An 18,477-nucleotide genomic window follows, 5' to 3' on the forward strand; every position below is an offset into this window, starting at 1 on the left:
GCTTTTTGTTAATATTCCTGCCAGACTCCCCTATGATGCAAGTCACCGTCTTGGCTCCCCTGTCTGTGATGGGGTCACTGACCCCCATGGCATGACCAGGTCTCCAGCTCAGCTGGCCCCTCCCCAGGGCCCTGTGCTATCCCGAGCTTCTTGTGGCCAGGTGGGCACAGGCTGGCAGCAGTAGGCACACAGCACTGGCCTGTGCCAAAGTTGGCTGCATGCCCCCTCTGAGCGCACGAATGAGTGTCAGGGGCAGTGATGGCCTTGGCCTCGGCCAGGTGTTGACCTGGTCCTGGTGATGTGTGCTAAGTGTGGCCCCCACGGGCCCCCAGGGGCCACTGTGTTTTCCATCTTAGGGCAGGATTCTGCCGTGCTTGGAAGGCCAAACACAGATGCTGAGTTCAGAGCGGCGCACAGGTAGGCGGGTCGCAGGAGGGAGAGCGAGGTGTCGCTGGCCGCTGTAACAGTACAAACGAGGAGGCGTGCACAGCCCTGCGCTCTGCGTGAGGGAGTGGACGGGCCTGCTTCCCACCTGGGAGGCCCGCCCTGGCCTTCACGGGAGGCGGGCTGGTTCCAGAGAGGAGCGGCTAGGGCAAGGGCTGGGAACTGTGGGTCTGCTGGGCGCTTTGCCTTATTTTACAGCCCTGGTGTAGGGACAGGCTGCTGGGCTGGGCGGTCTCAGAGCAGGTGGACACGGCATGTGTTATGTGTAAACTCGTGTCTGCCAGAGCCACAGTGTGGGCTTACGGGCTGGCCTTCCTCGTGTGGCACACTCCTCAGGACGAGGGCATCCCTGCGGGGTTGCTGATGCTGCCCTCCGAGGGAACAGGCCAGAGCTGCCTGCCTGTGGGCCTGGCAGGGCCAGCGCAGCTCCTCAGGCAGCCCTCTGGCACACCAACTCCTCCTGGAGCAACCCCACGTCCAGCGGAGCAGCCTGCCCTCGCTGTCCCCTCCTGTCCAGGGAGGACAGGATCTGGGCTCCTTTCAGAGGACAGCTGGACTCCTGGGGACACAGCCCCACCTGGCCGCGACGCTCCGGGATTCAAACCCCGTCCCGCAGAGGCCTCAGCTGGGCCCGTGTCCTTCCTGGTGCCGGGCAATGAGGAGCTGGGCCAGAGTCCCAGAGCCGGGGGGAGCCCCCAACGTGCCCTTCTCATGATGCCTTATGTCTGTCACCTGCCCCTGTGGGGATGTCGAGGTGGCTGTGTCACAGCGTGACCCCTTTGACTTCTCCATTGTCGCTTCCCTGGGGGAGGCTTTGCACACCCAGCCCCAGCTGACCCCCACACTTCTCTAACTGCAGGAGGGGCCATGGGGGCCCTGAGACCTTCCCAGCCCGGGCAGCAGTGTGGCCTCCGGCTGCCCAGGCAGGGCAGGGAGCCTTGGGTGCGAGCAGGTGGCTGTGGCAGCTGCCTCTGCCTGGCCTGGCTCTACCCCTGGCCAGCTCCCCGGTGGCGCTCCTGCCCTGTGCCTCCCTTACCCACCCCTGCAGCTGCTTGGCCTCACACAGTGCATGTGGTGAGCCTGTAGGCTTTCATTCCTGGTTATGGGGTGGATGGGTGTTGGGGGCAGAGGCACAGAAGTGTTCTTAGCATCGCTTCTCCAAGGCAGTACCTGTTTTGGGGGCAGGAGTGGGCAGCTGGCAAGACCCTCAGTGCCTCCCACCCTGCCCATATCCTGCGGTGGACCTGGGGCCTTTTGCGAGCTCCCAGAACCTGTGTGGTGGCCCCAGGTTTGGCCTGACCCCTGTCGAGGGAAGAGGGGTAGCCATGCCCTCCCTTGGGGACCCGTGGCCTCCACGGCCTGCTTTGTGAATTTGCCATCCAGAAGGCAGGGAGATCTCCCTCCCCCACTGCCCCAGGTACTACCTGTCACAGAAGCTCCCTGATGGGTGGGTCCTTGGGGCTCGGGCAGGTGGCCGGGCTGAAGCCGTGCCCGCCACCATCACAGACTGCCTTCAGAAAAGGGCAGCTCGCCCTAGTCCAGGAGCCTGTGGGCCAGCCAGGTGGCAGGCCCTGGGCATGGCTGCTGTCACCCGGGGCAGGCCAGGCTCTACACCGCTGGGCGCACTGGCCTCACTCCACCTGGGGTGCGTGGTGCCCGTCCGCTGCTGTGTGTCTGTGGGGACCTTGTGGGGTGCAGAGTGCTCCAGGGCTCCTGAGCCATTTCAGTGAGAACGGAAGAAAACCACAAGAGCATAAGGAGCAAAATAACATTTTTATTAGAAAGTGTGCCTGCCGCCTTCTGCGTCTCCCTGCAGGCTGCCAGGGGGCTTTGCAATGTGTGGAGAAGGTGGCACCCCGCATGGCAGCAAATGTTGCCAGGAACGTCTTGGCCCGGCCAGGCTCTTCCCACACCAGGAGGTGACTGGGGAGGCATGGCGTGCAGTTCCCACGCTGCTCCATGCTTCCTTCAGACAGGAGCCAGGCCACATCATGTACTGGGAAGGTGTGAGTTGGTGGCGATGCCAGCCGCGAGCTTGATGCAGACACATGTCCCCAGGCCAGCTGTCGGGCACAGCCACAGCATCCGAGGGACTACAGGGTGGGTGCCATCCTCCCATCATTTGGACACTTGGCAGTGGCTTGGCGCGAGCTTGGTCTCCTGGGAACCCTGGTGCCCACGGCAGAGGAGATGGCCTTTCCTTGTGCTGGCCCTGAGCAGCCTGGAGGGGACCAGGGAGGAAGCCTGCAGAGAGGACGTCAGCTGGCCTCACGTCCCAGGTCACTGTGTCCCGGTGCCCAAAACCCACCCAGGGCTCTGGCCAGCGCAGCCCCTGCTGGCAGCTCGGTGGGCCTGCGCAGGCATGAGGGGAGCTGGGCGAGGCACCAGGGGCTGGCACTCTGCGCGGTGGGGGCTGCTTTGCTCCGGAGCCCCTTGGTCCTGGTTCCTGACCTGTTGTGGCTCTTTCCTCTCCCAGGCCGTGGCCTGAGCCTGGCGGCCCCATGCAGCAGAAGACGGGTGCCCAGAGCCTGGGAGAAAGTGGGGTGTTGTCATGCAGCTCACAGCTCGAAGCCGGCAGTCCTTAGCATCGTCCTGTTACTTGCATCACCGTGCAGGGCAGGGCTCCGAGCGCTCTGAGCGCAGGGTCTCCTGTGTGACACTGGCACAGCAGCGCCATGGGCTCCCAAGTGAGAGGTGCGGTGGCTCTGGCTGTGTGGGCGAGTCCTCCCTGGGTGGCGGCTCTCGCCCAGGTGGCTTTGGGCATAGCGTGTGGATTTTTGGTTTAGCAGATTTGCTCCTCCACTCAGAAAGGTGGGGAGGGTAGGGGAAGGGAGTACCTCCTAATCCTGGGCGAACCCCAAGGGTGTTTATCACCCCAGAGCCCCCTCCTTGATCTTGTGGGGGGGCCACGCCAGGGACTGAGAGAACAGCCACTCCCCGTCCCACAGGGGCATTAAGGGGCACCAGCCATGGGTGAGGGGGCACGATTCTGTACATGGTCAGATCCTGGCTCCTGATGCTGGTGGCCAGGCCACGTCTCCACCCTTGGCACCGAACTTGCCTGCCAGGACACAGGACAGCACCCCGTGTTCGGTTGCACACTGGGGTGCTGACAGCGGTCTCAGCTCTTGGTTTACACTGCTGCCCACAAGGTGGGGCCTGGGGTGGCGTTGGGGCATATGCAGGCCGGCTGGCACCACGAGCAGGTCTGTGACAGCCAGCCCCGCTCACCTGTATCAGCCACCCGTGGCGGACAGGCATGTGGGCCAGAGGCGTGGCTGTGGTCGGACTGTTCATGTAGCTAAAAGCAAACAAACAAAACAAAACAAATGATGGCGATTAGAAAGAAAAATGCTTCCAGAAAACCCGTTAAGGCTAAAAGCTGGCCTGGCCTTGGGGGAGGGACCGCAGCGGGGAGCCGGAGAGGGAGGGCGGGCTGCTCACGTCGTGGGCGGCAGGTGCACGAGGCGACCCGGACAGGGACGGGTTCAGAGCTCTCGAGTTTATTTGGAGACAGTGCTGCTTTCGTCTTTCCCACGTACAAAGCTGAACAATTAATAAAAGGCACCAGGAGACAGCAAAGATGCATTCATTTCATGTGATACATTTTAAAAAAAGATAAAAAGATTTAAAAAATACTCTGGTTAACAATGCACACTGGCTACACAACAAGCAATTCTGCAAACGCCAGCTTGTCTTCTGGTTTTCCGTTTGAGTGGAGTTGGCCATGCGCTGTGTGCGCCGCGCTGTGAGCTTGCTCGGGCCTCCCTGGCACCTCTGGCTGTGGGATGTGTCCCGGCCCGCGCTGATGCCCGCACGCTGGGGCCTGGTGGAACGCTGGGCGTGCCGGGGAAGCCACGGTGGGGTCCGAGGGCACCGCGTGGACGCTGAACCATCAGGAACCTGGTGAGTGAGAGCAGTCCGGACAGATGGAGTGAGGCCAGAAGGCGGGGAGCCCCAGGTGTAGACGGATGGGGCTGGAGAGGGGTGAGCCGCTGGTTCTCGGAAGAGGAGGTAGAACGGAGGGAGGCCGCCCGGTGCCTGCGCCTGCCCCTGCTCGCCTTCCCGGGACGGGGTCCCTGCGATGGCCGCCCCAGCCTCGGCACCAGGGAAATAGACCTTCTCTTAAAAAGAAAAGAAAAACAAAGACTCCTGCTTCCCGCAGCCATGTTACAAAAAGCCGTTAAAAAAACCTTCCTAATTGAAATCTAGTGTTCACGAGTCAGTAAAACCAGCGCTTATCAGGATTCCTTGAAACAAAAACTTGAGCTGTTAGCGGAGTTGATTGTCTCAACACACACAGACTCCGTGGCAGCCAGGCGCGGCGCTCACACGAAGGAGGAGAAGCCAGTGAGCGGAGTCCGGGCGCCAGGCGCAGGTGCATAGCTCTGCGTGGTGACCACCGGGTGCAGGCGCGGGCTGGCCTCAGCGCCTGCCACGGCCTCGTACCTGTGCGGGGCGGGCCCGCAGGCCGGCGGCCGGCGCTTCCAGGAATTGTAGTAGGTGGGGTCGCTCATGTAGTGGTTGACGAAGGAGTGCTTGGGGGGTGCGTCCTCGTAGTCCGAGTCGGACACCTGCGGGGGGGAAAGCCAGCTGTGAGCAGAGCCTGGGCCGAGCAGGGGGCCATGCCAGGTGGGTGGCACCTAGACAGCTCCCCCAAGCCCTCTATAGGATCCTGCCGGATGCTGCAGATTCTTGCACCCCTTGAGAGTCAGCCTGCTGTGGAAGGGGCCCAGCGGGCTGTCCCTGCATCCCCCGGGAGTCAGCCTGCTGTGGAAGGAGCCCAGCGGGCTGTCCCTGCACCCCCGGGAGTCAGCCTGCTGTGAAAGGAGCCCAGCGGGCTGTCCCTGCACCCCCGGGAGTCAGCCTGCTGTGGAAGGGGCCCAGCGGGCTGTCCCTGCATCCCCTGAGAGTCAGCCTGCTGTGGAAGGAGCCCAGCGGGCTGTCCCTGCACCCCCCTGGAGTCAGCCTGCTGTGGAAGGAGCCCAGCGAGCTGTCCCTGCACCCCCGGGAGTCAGCCTGCTGTGGAAGGAGCCCAGCGGGCTGTCCCTGCACCCCCCGGGAGTCAGCCTGCTGTGAAAGGAGCCCAGCGGGCTGTCCCTGCACCCCGGGAGTCAGCCTGCTGTGGAAGGAGCCCAGCGGGCTGTCCCTGCACCCCGGGAATCAGCCTGCTGGACTGCCCCAGCTTAGTCATGCTGCCGCCCTGCCCTCTTGCTCGGAAGGCCTCAGGCGGCCCTGAGTAGTCTGTCTGGTGGCTGGCCGGCCCTTCATCCCCGGAGGGTCCAGAGAAATGGCAGGGCTGAGCCCCTCCTTCCCAGTGGGGCCCAGTGGTGTCTCAGACCCTCTGGTTCTGTGAAAGGCAGACATACACGGTCCATGCTGTAGGGCCTTTGATCAAATCTCTTGAGTGGCGCAGACACTGGCAAATTGCAGGGTAGTGCCCAGCGCCCGTTCCATCTGGTAATCACGGCCAGCACCTACTGCAGGACCTTGGGGCATCCCTCTGCCTGCCTACCCTCACCCCTTGTCCTCCTGCAGCCGTGAGGCTGGGCAGAGGCAGGGCTCTTGACCAGGGGAGCCTAAGACTGATGGAGAATGAACACACCCAGGGTCCCACATAGACTTGTTAATGCAGCGAACAAAATGCTTCAAGCCAGGCTTCCGGGAGCTACGGAGCACCCGGGGGCTCTTCAGCCGAAGGTGTGCAGGGCACAGAGCCCCAAGATAGGGGCTGTTAGCACTGTTCAGATGGTTGGGGATGGCAGCGAGTGTGTCTGGACCCCTTCCTGGGAGGGAGCAGGTCTTCTGGGCCACACGGGCAAGGGCTCGGTGATTGGCTTAGGGCTGGGCACACGACTCGGAGCCCCCTGGCCTGGGAGTATTCACATTGCATCTGGAAAGAGCCAGGAGGCCGTGGGCCCAGAGTGGATCCACCAGCCAGGGAGAGACAGAGCAGCGAGGAGACAGGGCTGTCTGTGGCTCCTGGTTCCTTCAGGGCGCTGTGTCCCAGGCAGTCAGAGCTGGGCACGAGTCCCAGCGCCCTGCTCCATGCACTGAGCTTGTAATGGGGACGCATTTTAGCAACTTAGGCTTATTGACAAAAAGGAGATCCTGTGTGATACAAAGCAGCAGCATGTGCTGGTTTCCCAGGAAACCGTGAGGGACGGGAGTGAGTGGACCCAGCGTCTACCCGGCTGCGCGGGGCACCTGCCAAGCGGCTGAGCAGCGTGTCGGGCGTCATGGGTGTGACGGGAAAGCCCCAGATGGGGCGGGGTGGCGGGCTGCTGTCGGCTGTAGGTTCTGAACAACTGCTACTTGGGATTAGACATTTTAAAGAGGCGATTCAGACGGGTTTCTCACAGAATCCGCTTGCGGCCATGTGACAACAGCACACCTCTTTATTTCCAACCTGAGCGAGGAGCCCCCTCCTCCCGGCGCTGTGACAGTGGCTGGGTGACCCAGCAGCTTTGAGTTGCCACGCTGCTGAACATTTGGGAGTCAGGAATTTTTTTTTTAAGCAACATTCTTGAAAATGGTTTTAGAGGTTACCCCGGGGAGGAAAAGCCAGTGTCCTGTTTCCTTGAAGTGGCACTGCTCACGCTCTCTGCGATTCTGCGGACAGGGCCTGGGCACGCCTCTGCCCTGCAGCCCTGCTCATCCACCAGGGCTGTGAGCCTGGGCCCAGAACAGCCCCTCCACCGAGCCTGTCCCCCATCACACCTGAATCCCTCTCTAAGGACTCAAACTTGACTCACGGCTCTTGAAAGGTCGAAGTGGCCAAGTGCCACCTTAGGAAAGTCAACAGCAGTAGCTGGCCCAGGTCGGCATCAGCAGTTGCTAAGCGGGCCCCTCCCCAGCAAACGGTGGTTTAACCGGTGGGAATGGCTCCATGGAGACCAGCTCCGTGTGCTTAGCAGGGGTGCTCCGGGATTCATGTGAGAAGATGGAAACATTTCGGGAGGAGTCTGGCCTCTGGGTCACGGCCAGCCGTGGTTCAGGGTGCTGGGGACCTGGCCTCTGGGTCACAGCCTTCCAGTGTGCCCTGAAGAACTAAAGGAAAGCATAAAGACTTAAGGTATGACAACGCCAGGACACCAAGTCAAGGACGTTGATAAGGAGGTAGAAATGATTTTACAGGAGCAAGTCTGGAGTTGAGATATAACTAAGAGTTAGGGGCAGACATTGTTGCATAACAGAGAAGGGTGCCACCTGTGACTGGGCATCCCGTTGGGTACTGGGTCAAGGCCCGCTGTTTCAGGTCCCTGCTAATGGCCTGGGTAAAGCAGTGGGAGGTGGCTCAAGTCCTTGGGCCCCTGCCAGCCATGCTGGAGACCTGGCAGAAGCTCCTGGCTCGGGCTGGGCCCAGCCCCGCTGCCGCACACCCTGGGCTGGCCGAAGGACTCGAGTCCCGGACCCCCTGCAACGCAGCCTGGGCTGAGCTCCTCGCCCCTGGACTGGGTTGGGCCTAGTCCAAGCTTCCCGGGATTTTACAGGTAAATCAGCAGATGCAGGTTTCTTTCTGCTTTTCAAATAAGGAGGCAAATATGAAAAGTGGACAGGAAATGGACTTTCTAAAACAGAGGAAAAGTATGAAAAAAAATCACAGCTCGAAGCTGGCTGTGCCTTCCAAGAAAGCTCGCCAGCCCGAGACCGAACGGTAACAGGCTCACGGATGCTTGCCAGTCTGAGACTGCAGTACCAGGCAGTTGCAGGGAGAAACACGGGTGCAAATACAGAGTTACATGGGCAAGGAAGTGTTTTTCTCTTACTTTATTTAAAAAGCACTCAGATAAAGCAAGAGGTATGTAATTATATTGCTTGGGATTCTGACCTGCAGAAACGTGACAAACCTGCCAGTACAGAGGAGCAAGGGATGGCCTGGAGGGTGACCTGAACTCCCTGCAGAAACAGGCCTGGAAATAGTGAGGACGGGTGGAAGGCCAGCACGTGTTCTGTTTTCTCAACTTTTAAAGAGGCGCAGGATGATCTAAAGCGGAGGAAGTGCAGCCGCGTAGCACGGTGACTGTGTGGCACTTGGTGTTTGATGTACATGCTGACGCTAGAAAAGCACACTTAGCAAAAATGAGAACAAAACTAGGGGAGATGGGAGGAGACGTGGAAGCCAACCCCAGGATGGCAAACGTAAGTGGGGGTGGACTAGGCAGCCGAACCGTAAGGCGGGGACGAGGGGACGAGGGGACGGCACGACGGCCCGCAGAGACGCAGTTCACATTTAGACATAAATGTGTTGAAAGCAATTGGATGGGAAAGATAAAGGCTGTGTACACGGTAAGCGAAGAGAATTGGGTAGCTGCAGTAATGCCGGACAGAGGAGAGCGGAAGACAGCTGTTAGCAGGGCCAAAGCAGGCCGTGTGGGTCGGCACAAACCCGCGAGCCCAACACCCAAGCCCGTCGCCCATGAAAGCGACAGGGCCCAAGAGGCTCCAGCACATCCGTGCGTGGACTGTGAAGGTGACGGACAGAAAACGGAAACACACTGTGAATAACCAGGCCACACTTCTAGAGAAACACTTGAGTAACAGTAATGGAATAGTAACTTGTCAAGTGGGTAAGGAATGTTCTGTGTGCGACATATGTTAGAGCATAAAAGATTCTCCGTTTAGAGGGACGCTGCTCCTCTGACTAGAATGGAGCAGAATTAGAAGTAAATAACAAAATTTGACGAGTATGCCCAACCCTAAGTAACCGATATGTTAAGGAAGAAATTAAAAAGGACGTTATAAAATGCTTTGAGATGAGTCAGGACCAGAACACAGCGTGGTAAGCTAAAGGGACTCGCTGCTTCCTGGCTGCCGAGCCTCCGGGGAGGGACCGTGGGGCCCCAGCACACACTGGGAGGTGCGGCCCGAGCTGCTGGTCTCTGGACAGTGATCCAGTGGAAGTGATGGCTGCACTCTCCCCACGCAGGAAAAGCACGTGGGGCCCAGTGTGTGCAGCACACAGGGAGGTGCAGATTCGCCAAGAAATCTCAACGGTGTGACCCTCCCACTTACAAGGCTGGAAAAATAAGAGAAAATCCACAACAAAGCAGGCAGAAAGCAGGGAACAGTACAGATCAGAATAACAAGCAACAGGAAGGAATGAAGTCAGCGGGATGCTAAGGTGTTGGCGGGGAGGGAGAGCAGCAAGCGCTGACGGTGCGGGAGCGGAGGGTGCCGCCAAGGCAGCTGCTCCACCAGCCACAGTGCTGGGCGCCGCTCCTCAACCCGGCAAGCTTGTCAGCAGGGCCGAACCAGGGATAGACAATGACCACAAAGGAAGAACTAGGCAGCTTCACGGTGAATTTTAACAACCACGTAAATGAATACTAGCCAACGAAGACATACTTTCTGTCTCATGCTATGATGTCACTCTCGCCCTAACTGTAAAAACCGTACAACATGGAAGAGCAAAGAGGCTGCAACCACGGTGGGCCGGGAGGGATTCTGGTGGTTCTGGGAGTCTCCATTTGCAGAATTTACTCCCTTTGCCAGCATCTGCTAGCTGGGGAGTGCAAGGTCTGAGAGTGGGAGTGAGCCCATCAGGGAAATAGTGGGCAACTCCCTCTTGGGTTGCCACTCTGACTGGTGAGCCTGAGAACGAGGACTGGGGTAGGCATAGCTAGACAGAGTGGCACCCACCAGCACATGTGTGGGCTGGTTGGGTTAAGCTAGGCTTCAATGCCCATTGTCATGTATGAGAGCTGAATAGGACGTGGCTGGACCAGACTGGACCAGTCAGCTGTACATACTGGCAAGCATGGGAACCAGGGCAGGGGGTTGGCCTGGTAGGGGTTATTGCAGGTCACTCTGACTAGGCTGCAGCTCCCACTGATTTGCGTGAAGGCCAAGTGTGTGGTGGGCAGGATTGGGCTGGGCTGCAACACTGATTGGTTTGTATAGAAGACAGGGCTGGAGACAGAACTGACCCAGCAATTGCAACCACCAGCATGTGCATGAGCTGATTGGGGCAACAGACTGTGCCAGACGCTGTATTGGCAAGCACACACAAGAATCAGGTCTGGGATCACCTCAGATAAAGTTTTTTGGGGGAACCCCCCCAACTGAAATGCTCATCTCAGAACCCCAACCATGGAGAGAATTGCAGGTTCCATGGTTTGGCTGTGGGAGTGCAGGTGTCAGAGCTGGGCCTCCTCAGTGGCTTAGCTGGAGCAGTGGACAGCATATCCAGGTGCACATGGAGGATATGGCAGTGCACTAGTCTGCAGAGGACGCCTGGTACCACAACAGAGGATGGAGGACAGAATAAATATCAACTACCCCATCCAAGAGTCGGTAGCGAATAACTGGGCAAATGGAGACTCATGTCTGCTAGTGAATTCTGTAGCGACCTCATCGTGCTTGGAGTGGTGAGACTGGCAGTAATTCAGAACTGTTGAACTATCAAAACCTCTTGAGCAGTGCCCTTGGAGCATGGCTCACATCGGGCACCCTGGAATGGCGTCGGGTGGTTGCCCTTCATCCCAGGACATGGCGGCAGTTGGGAGGCTGGGTGTGGCTTCTCCCCTTCTCTCTCCCCTCTCCCCAGATGCAGGAAGGAGAAAGAATATGGAAATAACGGTTTCACCCAACTCCATGTAGCCCATTGTAGGTCAGAATTCACGCTGTGGTTATCTACAAAGTTTGGAACATCCCAGAAAGCACTGAGCTGCTGCCCTGTGGTACATGGCTTGTGAGTCTGAAGCTGCTTTTAAGATCCGATCTCAGCTGGAGTGGAGTTGGGGCCAGGTCACTGGACTGCTGCCCAGTCCTCTCATGCTCCTGGACCAGCTTCCTGTAGATCTGTACAGGGAGCAGGCTTCCCTTCCCGGCAACCGTGTGGGCAAATCGTGGCGATTCAACATGTGTCTCTCCCACAATGGGGAAGTTCTGAGCTGCAGGGCAGCTGCAAACGGGCAAAGCCAGAAAGCTGTTGAGAGGTGTGCTGGGTTACTTAGCTAAAGAGGTTCAAACGCCTTGCAGTCAGTATGCCAAGAAGCCGGTTCTAAAATGCAGTGTGATCTGTGGAACTAAGTCTGCAATAAGGCCTGGCACGATGGCTCAACTGGCTAGTCCTACACTTGCAAGCACCAGGATCTCGTGTGGGTGCCAGTTCATGTTCTAGCCGCTCCATTTCCCATCTGGCTCCCTGCTTGAGAGCTGGGAAAGCAGTAGAGCATGACTCAAGTACTTGGACCCTGACCTGTGTGGGAGACCTGGAAGAGCCTCCTGGCTCCTGTCTTCAGATTGGCTCAGCTCCGGCTGTTGTAGCCATCTGGGGAATGGACCAGCAGATGGAAGACCTTTTTCTCTGGCTTCCCTTCTATTTGTAAATCTGTTCTTCTTTCCAATAAAACTAAACATTTTTTTTTTTAAGATGATGAAAGATCTGCACTAGCTTAAAGTCTCAGACAGGCGTGGGATGGCAGTAATTTGGGTGTGGGTATCTTGGTGGTGGAGGAATGTTCTGGACTTGATACGGCAATATTTGTACAACTCTGAACTTACTACAAACCACTGAACTGTGCATTTCAGGTGTGTGAGGGCACGGCAGGCGAATTATGTCTACGTGCTTCAGGAGGACTTTGACCATCTGAGTTGGCCCTTCCGGAACAATAGTTTTGCAGGCCCTGTTGTGGGCGCCTCCTGAACAGCAAGAGCTCTGATTCCAACGCCGGGCTGCAAAGATGGAGCAGCCTGCAGCTGAAGCGTGACCTCAGCCCGGGAATGGGGGCAGCACGGACATGCGGCAACGCGCACGCCACCCAAGGAAGGCCACAGAGCCAGAAACATGTGAGGGCTGGGTCACTGGGCTCTCAGTGGACCCTGCAGCTAACCCCACAAGATGCAGGGACGCCCCATGTCACCAGCTCAGAGCTAAGATCCTGCCTTCCTGTCAGCCTCTGCACCTGCCGTCAGCTTGAGCAAGGAGCCCCGTGACCCACAAGGTGCAGCTACAAAGCAGTCCGTCCACGCAGGCCCTGGCTGGCTCTGCCATGTGACCTGTGCCATGCAACATGGGCTCAGCTGTGCCTCTAGCTCCACGTGGACAGCACAAGCCTCTCTCAGCCGTGGGCTCCCATGAGGCCTTCCGGCCCACAGCAGCCTGCTTGCGGAGTTGGTCTCGGTGAGGCTCCCGTGTCCTCTTAAGCGTCTGCCCTCCTCTCACTGTGTGTTTAGTTGTGTATGCGCACCTGTAAACACACACTTGACCATACCTAGGTGCCATGTGTGCATGTGCTGCCCAGCCTGGCACCTGGGCACAGCCATCAGTCCCTTGTGCCGCCATCTGAGTGTGTACGTGCAAATGCTCCCCCTAGTTATGCTCAGACACCAGCCAGCAGTTCAGAATTCCTGAGTCCTGCTCTGGCTGCTCTCTGATGGGCTGCTGGCCCAGCACGGCACAACTGGAAGGGGCGGTGGAGGGGCGGGGCTGAGCTCTGGACAATCCACCTGCTCCCCCAGCAGGGCTGGCGTGGATGTGAGCTAGTCTGCACGGGCCTGGCCCGCCCTGAGAGCTCAGGTCACGTGGCGCCATCCTCGCCCCGTCCGGGGCCATGGCAGGTGGCTGGGAGGTTATGCAGGTTCCCAGCCATGTGGGAGGCAGAGGGTCCGGAGCACAAGAAGGGCAGGATGGCTGCCTGACCCGCTCCTCGGCTTTCTCGGCACCTGCACGGCTGCCTATGGTCAGGCGGTGTCCTCTGTAAGCAGGACATGCCGAGCTGAGCGGGGGCGGGTGCTCTGTGGTGCCCACTCGCCATCTCTCCCCCTCGGAGTTCATTTACAAACCACTGTGGGATAGAAGCCATTTTCTTGAGCCTCGGGGCTCAATGAGGCCCAAATTCAGGTCAAAATGAAGGTGAGACTGCTTTTAGATTAAATATTGATTTAGACTATGAGTGCCAAGAGGTGGGGCAGGTGTACGTGCCTAGCAGATGGCTTGGAGCTTTCGGCCCCTCACGAGGCCTGAGAGGGAAGGACTCGGTGCCCTGCTTCAGCAGAGCACGGGAAGGGGAGAGGTGGAGGGTGCTGCCCCAGCACCCCACGGCTGTCCCCCCAGCCTGTGTCCCTGTGCGCTGCCCTTAGGCCAGGCCTGCACTCTGCGGGACCACAAGTCATGGCCAAGAGTGAGACAGAGCTCCCTCCTGGGCCCCTTTTCTCTAGCCTCAAATCGGAACCAACCTAACACTGCCACGTGCAAAACACTGCAGCAGGAGGCGAACCCAGGTCCCCGGGCAGGCTTCGGGGAGGAAGCTCCCAGCGGGCCCCCTCCATGCCGAGTGCAGGCGGAGGTGCTCCGCACGACTCTTCAACTTAGCAGCTGGAAACACGCCTAAGCTCCCCGGAGACCTCCACCTGCTAGGCTGGCCCAGCAGACCCATCCTGTGGACACGGTCCCAGTTCCCCTGGGACCAAATGCAGCTGCACACGTGAGCCCCGCCACAGCTCCACGGTCCAGCAGCTCAGTCAAGGTTGCGTACGTTCTGCTCTGCCCAAGGCCTGTCTTGAGAGCCTCAGCCTCACCCACGTCTTACTCCAGCTCGAACTTGGGACCGGCATGTGCTCCTCCGGAATCAGCTTGGTGCCCCTGTGCTCCAGCTAGCCATCCCACCAGGAACGCCCTGGGCTCTGCACAGGGCAGCCTTGCTCCGGGGCCTTTCCACCCCAGGGCGTGGTGGCGACTCAGCTGGGCCAGGGAGCTGCGGGCAGACAGGAGCAGGCCCTGCCAGAGGGAGCGCAGGGCACACTGACCTCAGAGTCGGACGCGTCCACCGACTTCTCCTTGAGGGTCCTGCTGTCGCTGAGGACGGTGCCGTTGTACTTGTTGCAGATATCCTCGTCGGAGTACTGCAGCCCGCCGGGGCTGGGCCGGGGAGGGGACCTGGAGCCAGGACAGAGGCCACGGTCATGCCCTGCGCCAAGGTACCATCCCCAGCTGCTGTGGTGCAAAGCTCAGGGCATCTGTCAGGCTCAGGGTCTAGACGGAACGAGCCAGTGTGCCTCCCACAATGGTGGGGGAGATCAACTGTCCAGAGCACTGGGGTATCAGGAAATTTGGGGCTCACTGGCTGGCGAGAGGGGGAGGTACAGCAGACCCAGTGAAGGAGGTCAGGAGAAAGGCCAGCCACGAGGGGAGGGAGCGTGCGAGACCAGCCCACCAGGGGAGGGAGCGTGGGAGGCCGGCCCACGGGGGGAGGGAGCGGGGGAGACCGGCCCACCAGGGGAGGGAGCGTGGGAGGCCGGCCCACGGGGGGAGGGAGCGTGGGAGGCCGGTCCACGAGGGGAGGGAGTGTGGGAGGCCGGCCCACCAGGGCAGGGAGCCAGGGAGGCTGTCAGAGGCCTGACTCCTACAGGCACCAGCTGGCTCTCTGTGTAGAGAAGGCCTCCCACTAGTACTGAGTATGCCAGGCCTGTGCCCTGCTTCCAGCCTCTGGGCTGTGGTCAAGCAGAGGGTGTCTGTTCCAGGGACAGTTATGCCACACAGCATGAGGACCCCATGGCTCTGGTGGCCTGTGAGGCCCTGGGTGCAGGGTCCAGCAAGGCTGGGCTTGAGCTGCTGGCCCTGGAGGCCGAGGTAGCTGCTGTGTGCTTTAGCTGTTGAGTTTGCGGGCTTCTGTCACAGCACCCATCCCGCGGCTGACAGAAGCCCTGCCCTGGCGTGGAAGACAGTGAGTGAAGCACGGACTCGGGGGAGTTCTGGTGGGACTAACAGCGGTCAGATGGCCCTGGCACCTGCCATCTGTGCGTGCCAGCTTCCTGTCCAGGGCTTCTGGTGGCCCCAGCCAAGCTCATGGTGCTGTGAGCAGTGAGGGCCGAGACAGGGCGGCTGCACGTGGGCAGCCCTTCAGCCCTCACTGTGAACAGTGACCTGAAGGAAGCCGCTGGCCAGGACAGCAGGCAGTGGACGGAGGCCGCCGTGAGAAGACGGGGCAAGCCCTGGGGTTTGTCCTGGACAGCACCTCCGGCTCTCTCCAGGAAAGGCCCCAGGGAGGCCCACAGGCCTTCCATGGCTCTAGTTCAAAGATAATTTGAAAGACTCATGTTACCTTTTGAGTAAACCCAAAGTGTTGCGTGCACTTTTCTCACCAAAGCAACTGGCATCACCATGAGTGTTGTGGGGGCCAAGCCAGCTCGGTGTCACACTGTCAGAGGTCAGAATGGACGTGTCCACCCCTGGGTCTGCCCCCTCCTTGGCACGGCTGATCACCCAGGCCCCCTTCAGCACAGAGCCCTTTCCGTATCCGGGGCCCTACAACTAGGCCTGAGGGGCGGGCTTAATTCCTCTGGTCTTCCTTGGCTCTGAGCACCTGTGGGACAGCCATCCCAAACACGAGCCTGTCACCTGGCTGGCTAGTTCTGAGTATGGGAGGCAGCCCTAGGACCTCAGAGGTTGCTCCTCACAGGCTCGAGGGGGCATGCCCTGGCTTCCACCTTCCCTCCTGCAGAGACCCCTGGAGGACTGGCATGGCAGTCAGCTCACGGGAGGAGCCATGGACACCCGTCTCCCCCAAGGCTGCTTGCACCCTTTCTGGCCAGGGCGCAGTGTTGCCTCCCTGGCCCAGCCGTGCTGCCGAGGCGCCCCCAGAGGACAGTCCCGCGGACACACGTCATGTTGTGGGGTGCTTGGGCCTGCTGCCGCGGGCTGAGCCTGTGGCTTCCCCACGGGGCTGTTGTCCAGGGCAGGTGCAGTGAGGTGACCAGGCAACAGTGTGACGTTTTCAAATGTTCCACGACAAGTCCCCGTCAGGGCTGAGAGTGTGTGACTGCGTGTTCCTTTTGCTCTCAGTACACGGAGGGGATCAAAGGCGTGGCAGCTGTCACCATGAGCGTCCCTGTCCACTCTAGGGACAGCATCCTGCCGGGCTTCAGCCTGGCCGCCTTGGGGCGTCTGTGTCCTGCGAAGACCGAGGGACCCCAGGATCTTAGGGCCTCAGCACCCTTCACGTGATGGCTGTCTCAGGCCGTGTGGGCGCCTGCTGGGATGCCCAGTGAAGAGCTGGAAGCTTCTGGTCTATGGCTGGTGCTGGGTCACTGGCAAAGTCCAGGTCACGGGAGACTGCCCTGAAGCTGGTGGACCCCAGGGAGTGTACTGAGCTGTCCAAAGGGCAGATGCCGAGTCCCCAGTGCAGAGCGCCCATGTCTGAGGTGGGGTCGGGGGGCTGCAGGCTAGCCCCAAGCCTGGGAGACCACAAAGTGACACTGCCTTGTGTTCAGGACAAACACCCTCTCTTTCCTCTCTCTCCCCCTCTCTCTCATCTTCTCTCTTTCTCCCTCTCTCTCTCCCTCACTCTGCCTCTCTCTCTTTCCTTCTCTGTCTCTCTCCCCCTGTCTCTGCCTCTCTGTCTCTCTCTCCCTCTCTCTCTCCTTCTCTCTCTCCCTCTCTTTCCATCCTCTGTTTCTCACTCTCTCTCCCTCTCTCTTCCTCTCTTTCCGTCTCTCTCTATTTCTGTCTCTCTCCCCTCTCTCCATCTCTCTCTCTGTCTCCGCCTTTCTCTTTCTCTCGCTCTCTCTGTCTCCCTTTCTCTCTCCCTCTCTCTACCTCTTTCTCTCCTTTTCTCTGCATTTCTGTCTCTCTCTCCCTCTCTCTGTCCCTCTTTCTACTTCTCTCACTTTCTCTCCCTCTCTCCCTGTCTCTGCCTCTCTGTTTCTCCTCACTCGTTCGCTTCCTCTGTCTCTCTAAGCCTTCTCTCTCCCCCCTCTCTCTCCCTTTCTCTGCCTCTCTCTCTCTATTTCTCTCCCTCTTTCTACATCACTCTTTCTCTCCCTCTCTCTCTTTCCCTCTGTGTCTCTCTTTCCCTCTGTGTCTCTCTCTCGCTCTCTTTGCCTCTCTCCTTCTCCCCCTCATTCCGCCTATCTATTTCCTCTCTGTCTCTCTCCCTGTCTCAGCCTCTATGTCTCTCTCTCTCCTTCTCCCTCTCTCTCTGTCTCTCCCTCTGACTGTCTCTCTTCCTCTCCTTCTCTCTCCCTCTCTCTCTCTTTCCCTCTGTCTCTCAGTGTCTCTTTCTTCTCTCTCTCCCTCTGTCTCTCTCTCTGTGTGTCTCTCCCTCTCTCTGCCCCTCTCTCTCTCACTCTCACTCCATCTCTCTCTCTCTCAATCCCTGCTCTCTTACCCACAATCTGTCTCCCTCTTTCTGCCTCTCTCACCCTGTCTCTGCCTCTTTGTCTCTCACTCAATCTCTCCCTCTTTCTGCTTCTCTCTATTTCTCTCTGTCTCTCCCTGTCTCTTTCTCTCCCTCTCTCTACTCCCTCTCTCTGCGTCTGCTTTTCTGTCGCTCTCCCCTCTCTCCATCTCTCTCTCTGTCTCCCTTTCTCTCTCTCTCCCTCCGTCTACCTCTATCTCTCCTTTCCTCTGCCTCTCTGTCTCTCTCTCTCCTTCTCCCTCTCTTTGTCTCTCCCTCTCTCTCTCTCCCTCTGACCGTCTCTCTCCCTCTCTATTTCTCTCCCTCTCTCTGTCTCTCCCTGTCTCTCTCTTTCTCTCCTTCTCTCTCTCCCTCTGTCTCTCCTTCTCTCTCTGTCTTTGTCCCTCTCTCTGCCACTCTCTCTCCTTTTCCCTCTCGTTCTTTCTTTCCTTCTCTCTTCCTCACTCTGCATCTCTCTCTCTCCCTTTCCCTCTCTCTCTCTGTCTCTCCCTCTCTCTGCACCTCTCTCTCTCCCTCTCTGTCTCACACACTCTCGCTCTTTCGTTCCCTCTCTGTCTCTCTACTACCCTCTCTCTTTCACTCTCTCTGTCTCTCATTTTATCTCTCTTTCTCTTCATCTCTCTCTCCCTCTGTCTTTTTCACTCCATCTTTCCCCCACTCTTTCCCTCTCTCACTGTCTCCCTCTATTTCTATCTCTTTCTGACCCTCTGACACTCTCTCTTCATCTCTCTCTCGCTCTCCCTCCCTCTCTCTGTCTCTGCCAGTCTCTCTCTCCCTCTATCTCCCTCTCTTTCTCTACCCACTTGCGTCTGTCTCTCTCCTTCTCCCTCTCTCTCTGCCTCACTCTCTCTCTCCCTCTCTCTGCCTGTCTCTGCCACTCAGTCTCTCTCTC

At 58.9% G+C, this 18,477-nt stretch overlaps 1 protein-coding gene across 1 annotated transcript in view; it reads right to left on the reverse strand.

Moving 5' to 3' along the window:
• Positions 1–4,702: 4,702 nt before the first annotated feature.
• SDK1 (sidekick cell adhesion molecule 1) overlaps positions 4,703–18,477 on the reverse strand; it is a 516,271-nt gene continuing 502,496 nt past the window's right edge. The window contains exons 44-45 of the mRNA XM_040989963.1: positions 14,197–14,326; positions 4,703–5,018 (exon numbers count right to left, since the gene is read on the reverse strand). Coding sequence (XP_040845897.1) covers positions 4,773–5,018; positions 14,197–14,326 — 376 coding nt within the window. The 3' untranslated portion in view covers positions 4,703–4,772. The remainder of the gene's footprint in view (positions 5,019–14,196; positions 14,327–18,477) is intronic.

This window comes from Ochotona curzoniae, unplaced genomic scaffold (assembly GCF_017591425.1).
Source record: "Ochotona curzoniae isolate NIBS_2020 unplaced genomic scaffold, NIBS_Ocur_1.0 contig_54, whole genome shotgun sequence".
Classification (NCBI taxonomy): Eukaryota; Metazoa; Chordata; class Mammalia; order Lagomorpha; family Ochotonidae; genus Ochotona; species Ochotona curzoniae.